Source organism: Equus asinus, chromosome 21 (assembly GCF_041296235.1).
Source record: "Equus asinus isolate D_3611 breed Donkey chromosome 21, EquAss-T2T_v2, whole genome shotgun sequence".
NCBI lineage: Eukaryota > Metazoa > Chordata > Mammalia > Perissodactyla > Equidae > Equus > Equus asinus.
This window is the reverse complement of record NC_091810.1, coordinates 78893649-78907043: the sequence shown is the minus strand read 5'-3', so window position 1 is coordinate 78907043 and position 13395 is coordinate 78893649. Positions and strand designations below refer to the sequence as shown.

General features: G+C 43.7%; 1 protein-coding gene across 9 annotated transcripts in view; it reads right to left on the bottom strand.

Annotated features, from left to right (window-relative positions):
* Positions 1–13395, bottom strand: part of NEK11 (NIMA related kinase 11) — a 246270-nt gene that overhangs the window by 41755 nt on the left and 191120 nt on the right. For 6 of the 9 annotated variants that reach the window (XM_070493166.1, XM_070493160.1, XM_070493164.1 and 3 more), the window contains one exon: positions 4012–4108. The exons of 1 other annotated variant lie outside the window; for it this stretch is intronic. In XM_070493166.1, the coding sequence (XP_070349267.1) occupies positions 4012–4108 (97 nt within the window). Of the gene's footprint in view, positions 1–2630; positions 2706–4011; positions 4109–13395 lie in introns of all 9 variants that reach the window. 2 more of the 9 variants (XR_011496516.1, XM_070493163.1) reach the window with 1 other exon arrangement.

Genomic DNA, 13395 nt, shown 5'->3' with positions numbered 1-13395 from the left:
GGGAAGGCTGTGGCAGGAGCAGCGTTGGTAAGGAAACCAGGAGTTCAGTTTTGGGCATCCTGAGTTTGAAATATTTGATGGACATCCAAGGGGAGAAGTCAAAAAGCAGGTTAAAAGTCAGATATTACTGAAAGATTAATGGATGAAAAGATACGACGAATGGGACTATCTTAAAAGCATCACGGGAGAATAGACGGGAGTAGAGATAAAACAAGGTTTACCACGAGTTGGTCATTGCTGAGCCGGTTGACGAGACCATTGGGATTGATTTTACTATTTTGATTACTTTTGTACATGCCTGCAACTTCCCCAAATTAAATTTTTAAAAGTTCAGAAGGACATAGTGTCACTCATATTGTACACCATAAAAAAATGGATAATTTGGATCTAATCATGATGAAATACCAGACATACCAAAATTGATGGATATTCTACAAAACAACAGGCCTGTACTCTTTAAAAATGTCACCGGAATAAAAGACAATGAATAACTGAGGAACTATTCCAGAATAAATGGCGCCAAAGAGACATAACAACAAAATGCAATGTGCAATCCTGGTTTGTATCCTGGATCAGAAAAAACAATTGCTGTAAAGGATATTACTGGAGTAATCAATGAAATTTGAATATGAGTTAGTATATTAAATAGTATGTATCAACATGCAATTTCTTAATTTAATCATTCACTGTGGTTATACAGAGAATGTCTTCGTTCTTGGGAGCTACACACTTAAATATTTAGGAGCGAAGAACCATGATGAATAAAATTTATCCTCAAATGACACAGGAATAATAAAAATTATAATAATTTACAAATACATATATTGTATAGATATATGAGAGCAATTATGCAAATGTGGCAAAATGTTAACAATTGGTAAATCTAGGTAAAGCATACATAGGTATAGGTGTTCATTGTGCTATTCTTACAACTTTTCTATAGGCTTGACATTTTTCAGACGCCTTGTGTTCCCATCCCTACAGCCTTTTGAATAAAAAGCTATCTTCTTTACTCCTCCGCGATGAGTACCAAATCTACTTGATTTTTCTTTGGGAATGCCTCTTGTAAGTATCAGTTTTACATGCGTTATGTCACTTGCTCATCACAGCAGGCCAGCAAGTATTCCTCAGCTGCTGGGGGTGCCATTGGCGGACCACCCTCAGCGGCCAGCCCCTTTGGGGATTTGGCCAGAGAACACCTTGCTCAGTCACAGTCCCTTCCTGGGGCGGCCAACATCCAGTGCTTGATTGACCTGGGGTTTTATAGGCTTAGCGCTCTCGCCTCAACTCAGGACAGCTCTGCAGGGCCGTCCCAGCCTCAGAGCTCTCTGTAGAGTCCATGGAGGCTTCCTTGAGACCGCCTTTCAGCTTGACGTGTGCCTGTGCCCAGCTGCTTCCTTCCTCCTCCTTCTCCCAGGTGTTGGCCTCAAGAACACTCCTCACAGACCCTCTGCACAGTTGTCCCATCTCCAAGTCAGCTTCCTGGGGACCCAGCTGTGGCAATAACATCATTACTCTTTTGCAGATGAATAAACTGAAGCTTAGAAAATGACTTGACTAAGATTAGAAAAACATAAATCAGACTCCAAATCTGCTGCCTCCAGCTTCCTCTCGCTTCTCTTCACCTCTCCAAATCCTACCTCTCTACTAAGGCCAAGGCTAAGTTCCCACTTCTCTCAAAGGCCTCCTTGATGTCCCCTTTCTGGCCTTGAAGCTCTCACCATCTGCTCTGCTTGGAACATGGCCATGGCCCCACCTGGGGACTTTTCTTAACCATCAGTTCATATTACACAGTCACTGTGCTGTCATTTAGCTTTTTGCTTTGAAGTTTGGTGCTTTCTCTGCTATCTCCCTGGGGACAAAAGTCATTCATTACTCATCTTTGCATCCCAACAGCTTCTGTCTGCTTGCTAAGCAACAGTATATTCCTGTGCAGTGAAAGAATGGCAAGATTCCCTCTCTTCTGGCTATACTCTAAGCCTTAGAACTGAGGAAACAGAATATCTTCAAAAGATACACCGCCCTGCGGCCTCAATGTCCTGTTTCTTTTCTGGAATGGTAAAGGGCCTTGAGAAATGGAATATAAGGGGATGGCAGGTTATTCTGCCACAGGGGCAATATCATCCACGGAGGAGTAGCCCAAACTGCATTGATCCACATTAAAACATGAGCCAGAAAATACTTGGTCAAATTCAGTCAAACAGTAAGGAAGAAAACAACATACCAGGAATAAAATCACTAGAATGCATCTTGGTCATTTATTTTGGCAAAACTACTTTCATTTTAATTATTTAAAATATTTCATAATACGCAAGGAAATGGGATGTTGTATACTTTGCAAATGTAATGAAGTCTTAGATAAAAACTCTTATAATACCATATTGCTGGATTTTAACAGTGAAATAAGTCAGTCCCTTTCCTTTGAAGATTATCAACTGAGAGATAAGCAAAGCCTTCGCCATAATCTCCTCCTCCCAAGGAGAAGTGGAAGTAGACCGAGGCAGGAAAGTTCAGCACAAACTTCCACACTTTCCGTTCCTGGGAACTCTTGTTGCCATGGTAGCTATGTTACTAAGTGACCACTCCGGTATAGGCAGGATTTGAAAACAATAAGCATCTAAACACATTACCAGCTTTTGGTCTGGAAATCATTTCAGCACGTTTTTCCTCCTTTGCTTTCAAACAGTAGCCTGGATGATGATGTGCTGTGTGGCAAGAACAATATAAATGCAAATCGACCGAAAAATAATTTTTGCTAAGCTTCCCTAACTATTCAACCAGCACCAATAGAAGAAGAAACTTTAGAGAGAAGCTTCTGAGTTGAAACGTCTGTAGGAGAGGTTTACAAACTATACAGCCCACAGGCCATATCTGGCCTGCCACATGTTTTCGTACATCTTGTGAGCTAAGAATTGCTTCTACATTTTCAAATAGTTGAAAAAAGTCAAAAGAAGAATAATATTTTGTGAGACCTGAAAGTTATATGAAATTCAAATTTTAGGGGCCGGCCCCATGGCCGAGTGGTTAAGTTTGTACACTCCGCTTTGGCAGTCCAGGGTTTCGCCAGTTCGGATCCTGGGCGCAGACATGGCACCGCTTATCAGGCCATGCTGAGGCGGCATCCCACATGCCACAACTAGAAAGACCCACGACTAAAAATATACAGCTATGTACCGGGGGGCTTTGGGGAGACGAAGGAAAAATAAAATCTTTAAAAAAAAATTTTAGTCTGAAAATAGTGTTTTCTTGAAGCACAGCCATGCTCATTTATTTACATATCGTCCATGGCTGCTTTTGTGTTACAACAGAGAGTTGAATAATGGTGACAGAAACCGTATGGCCCACAGAGCCAAAAATAGTTACTATCTACCCTTTAGAGAGAGAATTTGCCAATTCCTGATCTAGAGACATGAGTTGTACAGGAGGAGTCATGCTGTGAGTCTGGGTGTCTCTTCTTTGCCAAGAAGTCTGTAACAGGTGTTGTTGTTTGGGGATGATATAACGAAATACCACAGATCGGGTAATTTATAGAAAACAGAAATGTATTTCCCACAGCTCTGGAGACCAGGAAGTCCAAGATCAAGGTGCCAGCATGGTCACGTTCTGGTGAGGGCCCTCTTCCTGATTCATAGTTGCTGCCTTCTTGCTGTGTCCTTCCACAGCAGGAGGGGCTAAGGCGCTCTCTGCAGCCTCTTCTATAAGGGCACTAATGCCATTCATGAGGGCTCCACGCTCATGATTCAAGCACCTCCCAAAGGTCCCACCACTAATACCATTACCTTTGGAGGTTAGGATTTCAACATATGAATTTGGGGGAGACACACTCAAACCATAGCAAGTGCCCTCGACGCAGATTCAGGCCTTTTCAACAGAGCTTGGGCACATTCCATTCACGGTTGCTTCTCAGAAAGCACAGGTGCTCTTTTTGTGGACACCAAGTAGAACAGCATCACGTGACAGGATCACACGCTCTGTCAATACGTTCTAGGGGTCAGTCAACATGCTACTTACTCCCTCATGCGTTTCATCTTGGTCCTGGCCATCGCACTGTTGAAAATTGTTGGTCCTGGGGACATGTCTGGAGCTGTGCTGGTGATGGTCCTTGTGTCTGAAAATCAACGCACAGGGCTTATTGACTTCATCAGCACTCCAGCAACACTGGGGCAACATTCAAGGGCAATCAGAAAACAGAACATAATCCACCTTTGCCACAAGGTAATGCTACATTAATTAGAGATGAATTCAATTATGACATGCACATTAGGGAGATTTATTCCAAATGACAAGATTATTTACAGTTTTAATATGCACAAAGAATTCGAGAATTAAGCCTCTCTGGAAAAGGATTGTTTAAACAGAATGCCATTATGTCAAAGATGGGCTTTGTATACTAGAAAACACAGGGGGAAATGGGGCTATAGAAAAGCTAAGGTTCTTGGGAAGCCTTTGGCCAGTCTCTCTCAGCAGATGTGGATCTGTGATTGATGACTGAGGAATTTTTGTTAATAAGCTTAGTTTTCCCTTTATGTCCATCCCACACCTGAGCGTTAGCTTTTTTGCAACAGAAAGTGAGATGCTGACCGGGGGTCACCTGCAGCCTTGAACTTCAGCAGAATGGAGCAGAAGGCTAAAGCCGGGTTCAGAAAGCTGCAGTGCTGTGAAAGCTGCTGAGAGAGCCACCGATTTCACCAAGGCACCCTGGAGGCTCTTACAGAACGTGTTGGAACTGAAGGGAAAGAAATAGTCCACCAACTGAAACAGCACTGCTTCTCATTTAGAAGCTGAAGCTGGTCCCTGAGGGCAGGCCAGGGCAGTGGAGAGCTGGATTTGCATACGGGCACCGGAGCTGGGGGCAGAGTCCTTCCTGTGCACTCCTTAGATGTCCCACAACGAGCCCCTCACCCCATCAGGAAAAGACCTTGAACGCTCTAATATTCATTTGTAAATTATATCCATGCAGTTGGTATGTTAGAGGACAGATCCCCATTGTGAAATTCTCACTCTTTTCCCAACAGATCTCATATAACACGTGACTGTCTGATTTAGGGACCATAGGAGAAAATGAGGGCCAATCCCTACTTTACATATTAGTCAAGTTTTTTTCTTATATTTTTAAATTTAAAAAATTAAATGCAAATTCTATTATTTCTCAACATGTCCTTCCTTTGTACACCCCCTTGGGAGCATGCATTCCAGGTTGAACTTCCTGCTCTTATGGAGATCATTGAGATGAACATTCTCCTGCCTTACTGTCAGAATCTCTGATCTTTCCTCAGGCTACATGCCTAGAGGCAGAATTACCTGGATCAACAGGTTGAACTTTGTAGCAGGCACATTGCAATTAGTTAAATAAACCACCTGCCTTTCCTCGTACATCATCAGTTATGTCCCCACATTAAGACACAAGTTCTAGAGATGACCGCTCCCCTTTCTCCTGGAGATTACCCCTTCCACACCTTGAGGGAAAACCTGCTTTAGCCTTCCTGACATCAGACAGCCAGCTTCATTTCAGCTCCCCCCATCCTACCAGCCCTGGCCAGGACAGCTGCTTCTCCCCAGGGAAGGCTTTGGTGAGGGGCATTGAGGAGGGAGGCATGGGGTCCATTTCATGTCCAGCTGGTTGCTTTTCATAATTGTCTTTCCTAGAACCTGAAAAGTTACTAAAACCACACCATGCCAAATAACCCACGTGTGAGCTCAAAAATCCATTCTGCCAAGAAGGAAAGGAAGCTGCTGCTTTCCCATCTCTTCCAGAGAGAGCTGGGGAGTCCTGAAGGCTTATGCAAATAGAGGTCAAAGCAATTTCCAGGAGAGCTGCAGTTTATTTTAATCTGGCCACTGTTCTCCTCAGTAAGGCTCTCAGCATTGCTGGGAAAGATGCTAAGCCTTAATTAAGCCCAGAGTAGAGAACAGGGCAAGGAGAATTTCAAGCAACAGGGTTGGCTGGCAAAGCTTGGTGCTCAGAGCAACTCCTTTTTCAGTGTTTCTTATTGGCCAGCCTTTTTCCTCTCCATCCCACTTTCCAACATGAATAGCAGATGCTCTGTGTCAAAGAAAAGGGCAACATATTTAGCAATCATGATAAAAACAATTGGACTAGAATCATAGACTTCAACTAATAGGTAATTTAATCCCAGAGCATGTTTTAGACCACTGCGTCTCAAACTGGAATGTGATACGAATCACCCAGGAATCTTGTTAATACACAGATTCTGACTTAGTAGGTGTGGGTTGGGCCTGGGATTCTGCATTTCTAATAAGCTCCCAGGTGATACGAATGCTGCCGGTCCTGGGACCAAATTTTGAGTAGCAAGACTCTAGATAGGCCGACTACACAATTCGTGGGGCCCAGAGTTAAATGACAATACAAGGCCCCTTGTTCAAAAAGCAAGAGACAAGCTGGTTCTCTCTTGCACATCTCTCTCTGGATCAGTCATAGTGTTTTTTAGTGGGCATTTAATGTCATTCCCCCTCAGGAACTGGGATAGACACTCTCAAGGAGAGGGAAAATTCTCATGGGGCCAAGGGCCCCACACCCTGACCCTCTCCCAGCCATGCGCAGGCCCCCACTGGCAGTGAAGGGTGGCAGTGCTTTCAGGAGTTGGCTCAGGGAGTGCGTGGTGGGGGCCCTTCCCAGGGAGGCGGCCGAAGGCGAAGCAGCCCATGAGTGAGGCTTCAAGGCCCTGGCATATGTCCCACGGTCCCAGCAGACCTCACTCACAAAACACAAACACAAAGATAATATTATCAGGAATTTCATTAAACCCCAAGTGCAGGTCCCCTCCCGAGCCTGGGGCCTATGCAGCGGCACTGGTTTTATGCCCGTGAAGCTCTCATTCCAGAGCTCTGCTTTCTCAGATATTTTAAGAAATAGATGAATCCTCAATCACTATGTTGATTTTTAAAATTAATTTTCTCTTTATTAATTTCAATACACACATGATGTTAGGTGCATTTATAGTTGCACAGATTTCTTATGAGACCTCTCTACCGTCTCCATCCCAAGGATCTTCTAGCCACAGGTGGGGACCCGCCCCGTCCACTGAGTAAGTCTGCCCATCTCTGATCTACCTTTGATTGGCCTTCACTTTGACTTCCCCTCCATCATTTTCCTAAAGGACGGGGGGTATTGACATGAAGCATCGCTTAGACGGCACTCTTCTGGTTTCTAAGACTGAGGAACGTCCACCAACCAGTCATCAAACACAGCCTACACCTATGGTGAGTTTTTTAAAGTGGATATGTGCACGTGCAAGTGGTAGATTTTAGAGAAAACTCTGACCACTCCATTCCACCTGTGGTAATTTCTGAAGATACTTGACTCCAGGTACCTCTGTGAGAAGCCCTGTGGTGCATGTCGTGAGGCTGGGACTCAGCAGGTCTTAATTGACTGCAGCCTCAAGTCAGAGGGGAGTAAGGGGGTCGAATGGCAGCCATGTCCTGCCTCCTTCTACCCACTCACTGGGTGGGCCATGTGTTCCTTGGAAGGGGACTCTGACCCCATTAAAATACAGGGAGAGTGACTATTGCCATGCTGCCTGAGCAGAGAACTCCCCTGTGCTCACAGCTCAGATCACAGGTCAGCATCAAAACTGTGGGTCCAGGTACTTTGAAAAGAAAGTGGTGACAGAAAATATAAGATGGAACAACTTGGGCGTTTGCTTCCTTTTCCCCATCCCCATCATGCTGTAGGGACCTGAAATTGGCCACCCCAAGGTATGTCTCTTTGGCATCAGGATTATTTGAGGCTGATTGCTTTTGATAAAGTGAGACAGGGAAGGAGGCTCTGAGGAATGGAACTTGCCCTTTGTTAGGACACCTTTACATTTGTAAGGTAAATCTCTATCTGTAAAAGGTGCCTCCCTCTCTGTACCAGGAAGAAGAAAGGAGACGACCTTCTCTCTAGAAACTCTTAATCAATACCAAAGGCAAGGACTTAAATCTGCATTTTATTGTGCTAGTCTGGTAACCTCCTGTAACTGACTCCCCCCCCCCCCCATCTTTCTTTAGGCTGGGAACCGATTGCAGCGCTCATCTGTGACCCCCCAGCCCGAGGCAACACACCTGCCACCCCATGGCATTCACTGAGACAGCAGACCACTACCTGCTGTGTCCATCAAACACTGCCGACAGGGCAATCTTGTGACTATTGTGGGAGGGACATTTCAATCACATGTGAAACACCCTGTTTGGGGGTATATAACCACTCTGTGCACCCCACTTCTTCGGTGCCCTTTCTTCCTTCAGGAAGAAAGGCCCCGGGCCATGGTTCCTCATAAAGCTTTGTTTAATTTTCTCCTGCTATTCTGTCTCATGTGAATTTAATTCGTTCTCCGGCCAGACGAACCCACATTTGAGAAGAGGAAATGTCTTCCTCCCCTACAATGCCTTCCACCAGAACGAGTAGCACCTTTTGCACTACGAAAACAGAACTCCAAACAGATGCTGTGACTTGGTGATTCTGTTGAGTTTCCGTTTAAACCAACTGCCCCCCTTCCCTCTTGTGTCATTCAGCCTGGGGTCTGTCTCCCTCAAATTCTAATCCTGTCTTCCTTGGTCACTGTCATGGTCTGCTTTCTGCTGCTGTTCTGTCCTTTCCTTGATCCCATCCTTCAACTGTTCATCCCAGCTTTCCATCCTGGGTTCCTTCATCTTCCTGTCTCAGGCATGTGACTTGTATTTCAGTACTTAGATCATTTCTATACAAAAATTAATTCCAATTCATCATTAACAACAACAACGATAATGGCTAAACCTTTTTTAGGAGAAAGTGTCAGGCCCTGTGCTAAGCATCTTCCCTGTATCATCTCATATAAGATTCCTACAAAGTAGCTGAATTTTTCAGTGAGAAAAGTGAGGTTTAAGACATTACATAACTTACCCAAGTTCATACATCTGATACGTTACATAGCTGGAACTTGAAACCAGGCCTTGTTTGATTCCATAGTCCTAGATGTTTGGCCACCCTACCTTAAACTCCCCAGAGTGAATAGCTACTCTGTTGACTGCTGTGTTAGTTGAGATGCTACTTGCCACATTTTGCTTTCAAATACTCTTCACTATAGATATGAATTTCTCCCTCTACTCCTCCCCCCTTTTTTTGGTGAATAAGATTGGCCCTGAGCTAACATCTGTGCCAATCTTCCTCCATTTTGTATGTGGGATGCCACCACAGCATGGCTTGATGAGTGATGTGTAGCTCTGTGCCCGGGATCCAAACTGGTGAACCCCAGGCCGCTGAAGCAGAGTTCTCAAACTTAACCAGTACACCACTGGTCTGGCCCCTACCCTACGTTTTTAACCAGTTAGTAAACTCCTTGTCCACAGAGATTATGTTCTTTTTTAATATCTTAATCCATTTTTGAGTATATAATTCAATGGTATTAAGTACTTTCATGATATGCAACCATCACTACTATCTATTTCCAAATTTTTTCATCACCACAAATTGAAACTCAATACCCATTAAACAATAACTCCTCATTCTCTCCTCCACTTAACCCCTGGTAGCCTCTAATCTACTGTCTGTGTCTGTCAACGTCACTATTCTAGGTACTTTATATAAATGGAATCATACAATATGCATCCTTTTGCGTCTGGCTTATTTCACTTAGCATAAAGTTTTCAAGGTTCTACCATGTTGTAGCATGTGTCAGGACTTCCTTTTTATGGATGAGTAATATTTCATTGTATATATTTGTATATATATCACATTTTGTTTATTCTTTCATCTGTTGATGAACACGAGTTGTTTGCATGACAACAGATGAGTGGATAAACAAAACTAGTATTATGGGTAATGCTGCTGTAGGTATTTTCACAGATACCCTTCACCAGCTTTAGGAAGTTCCTTTCTATTCCTAGTTTGTTGAGTGTTTTTATCAAGAAAATGTGTTGGATTTTGTCAAGTGCTTTTTCTGTATCTGTTGAGATAATCATATAGCTTTTGTCCTTTATTATATAAATATGGCATGTTACATTAATTGATTTTCTGACATTAAGCCACACTTGCATTCCTGGGATAAATCACACTTGGTCTTTGTGTATAATCCTTCTTTTTAAATGTTGCTGGATTTGGTTTACTAGTATTTTGTTGATGACTTTTGCATATATATTCATAATAGATATTGGTCCATAGTTATTTTTCCTTGTGATGTCTTTGTCTGGCTTTAGTATCAAAGAATGGCCTCATAGAACAAGTTTGAAAGTGTTCTCTTGTATTCTATTTTTTTGAAGAGTTTGTGAAGGACTAGTATTAATTCTTCTTTGAATGTTTAGTAGAATTCATCAGTGTGAACTCACCAATCTGGGCCTGGGCTTTCCCTTGTTGGAAGTTTTAAAATTACCAATTTGATCTACTTGTTATGGGCCTATTCAGATATTCTTTTTCTTCTTGAGTCAGTTTTGGTAATTTGTGTCTTTCTAGGAATTTGTCCATTTCATCTAATTTGTTGGCATACTGTTGTTCATAGCATACCATTATAATCTTTCTTATTTTCTTGGTCACTATAGCTAAAGATTGACCGGTTTTGTTAATCTTTCCAAAGAACGAATTTTTGGTCTCATTGATATCTTCTCTTGTCTTTCTACTTTTTATATCATTTATTTCCACGCTAGTCTTTATTATTTCCTCCCTTCTGCTTGCTTTGGGTTTAATCTGTTCATCTCTTTCTAATTTCTTAAGGTAAGGCATATATTTCAGATGCTCAATAGGTGGGAGTTAAAATCAAAGGTAATGTAAACAGTAGCTGTGGTCCTTAACCCATAAAGGGCTTTCAATCAATTGGGAATACAGGATATGTACCTAGATAATCACCAGAAGTGCTATTGAGTACACAAACATAAGGTACTCTGCTAGGTGCGGGAATACAAAGAGGTATAATAAGGGTCTGTGGAACAAGTACCAGCCTTCAAGTTAGGGGACCACAGTTATTGTTCTAGTTCTACTCTCATCAGCTACATGGCCCTCAGGTCACCTACCTGGGGCTCAGTTTCTTCAATTTATATTTAAGTAGTTTCATTAGACTGAGGGCCTTCTTCCAATTCAAACATTCTAGGATCTGGTATAAGACATAGCCCCAGACCGCCAGGGGCATAGACTTGGTTGGGAAGGCGATACTTATCCTAACAGAGATAAAGAGCAATCCAAGGGAGCAAATGTGAAGAGGCAAATGGCAGGGACCAACAATCAATGCTACAGGTGTTACAGAACATCAGGGAAAATCCTCCTGAAGTCTCTTTCCCCACCTATGAAGCATAGGATGATGAGGATTATAACACTTGATACTACCCCATGGAGATGTTTTGACAATGAGATGAAAGCAAAATGATATGAAGAGACATTAAACAACTAGAAGCTGTGTTTCTTTAGAGTGCAAAGCACAGCTCATACTAGTAATATTGTCAAGATCGCTCCTACTTCTGTTGTCTCTTACCAGCAGACCTGTTTTCCCTGAAGGAGTGACAGCTTGATGATTCTGACATTTAAGCAGCAGAAAGAGATTCTTCTCTCATTTCTTCCAAAATTTCCCTTTACTCACTTCAGTTGCTGGACAAATGACCTTGACTGTAAAATGAAACCCTGCCTTTGCCCTCCCTGCTAAACATCCTTCCATCTGGGTAATAAAGAGCTGACGCAGGGCCTGCAGGGGTGGGTATTCTGGCAACCAAGCCTTCACTGCAGCACCTGAGACACTGCTTACTCAGGAAGCCTTGCAGGCACTGTCCTTGGTGCACAGTACATTTAGAATGCTTCTCACTTAATCTCCTTTAACCCTCCTCTTCTCTCAATTTCCCATGGCACACTGAGGAAAGAACAGTTACCTGATAGGCACCCGTCTTTGCCAAATTATTGCAAAGGCACATCCTCATGGCCCAGAGTTCTCCTCCTACTCCTTAGAATGGCACATGATCGAAGATTTGCCTAGGGGTTGGTAAACTTTTTCTGTAAAGAGCCAGGTATTAAATATTTTAGACTTTGGAGGTGAAGCAATCTCTGTTGTAAGCATTCAACTCTGCTGTCGCAGCTGAAAACAGCCATAGGCAGTAGGTAAATGAATGAGCATGGCTGTGTTCCAGTAAAATTTTACTTACAAAAAGTGGTAGTGAGCCAGATTTGGCCTGTGAGCCGTAGTTTATCGACTCCTGGCCTAGACGATGGAGAATCATCATGATTCTGAGCTGCAGGTGACCGTAGTCCTCTTCAAGACAAATTCCCTCATCTTATGGATAGGGAAACTGAGGCCAAGAGAGGCAGCATGGCTTGCCCAAGGTCAGAACTATAAGGGGAGGGGCAAAGCCAGGACTAGAACCATGGTTTCCTGACTCCTGAATGAGTGCTCTTTCTAATCCCCCCCAGGAGTGCCACATCCAAACGAGGATTTTCACATGCTGATTTTGAAAAGTCAGGAAATCATCAGACAAAACCCTCTTCTAAAGGCTGAAATCTGGGGAGAACATTACCTCTGTCATCTCATTTCTTCACCTCTCCAGATGATGGTCCCATGGCTTATTACAGGAGGAGCCATGAACCAGCAGGGCCTTGTGAAAGCTGTTCCACTCTGCTGAGAGGCTTAGCTGACCTACATCTTTGTGAAGATTTTTCCTTGAGCTTCTCTTGTAATGATAGTGAACCTCAGGATGTCACTAAAACTGCCAAAGAATCTGCAAAGCAGGCTTGTCTCTGTCTTCACTGTGTTACCCCAACACCCTAGGGATGGAGACACACCACGCAGATCTCCCTTCAAGGAAGGACTTGTTGCCCGCTGTCGGGAGTGCTGGAGACAGCCTCCAGCTGTGGCCCCTTCAGGAACTGCTTCAGCTGCAGGAAGTTGCCTTGCCCAAGATCATGCCCTTCCCATGTGGCCCACATTTAATAACTGATGACAGTAGAGGTAGAAAACCTGGCCCTCTTGGGCTATGCAGACAATTCTGATGAGTCCAGAGCTCCCTATGGGTTTGGGCAAGGCTTGTCAGGCCTGCATCGCCACTCAGCTTCTCCCACTGCCTCATCCTGCTTCCTTCCTTTCCCATCTGTGGGGGTCAGTCCTAAGGGCACTCTCAAATAAATGTCCTGCCCACTCAGCTCCATGTCAGAGGCTGCTTCCTGAAGAACCCAAGCCATGTCACATGGGTCCTGGGGTTGTAGGGAGTGTAAGGGCATGGAAGGGGTTGTCTTGGTGCCATTAACAAGCTAAGTATTTGACAAAAGTGATAATAAAAATGACACTGTAACCATTTCCAGCCCCCCACCTCCACCCCCAAACGCCAACTCCCAACGCCATCCCCAGCTCTTTCAGAGAAGTGTTCTATAGGCACAGGGCAGAAGCCACCACCTAAGGAAGTTGTTGCCAACCCTGCAGCAACAGCCATATCCATGCCAAACCACACGAGGAG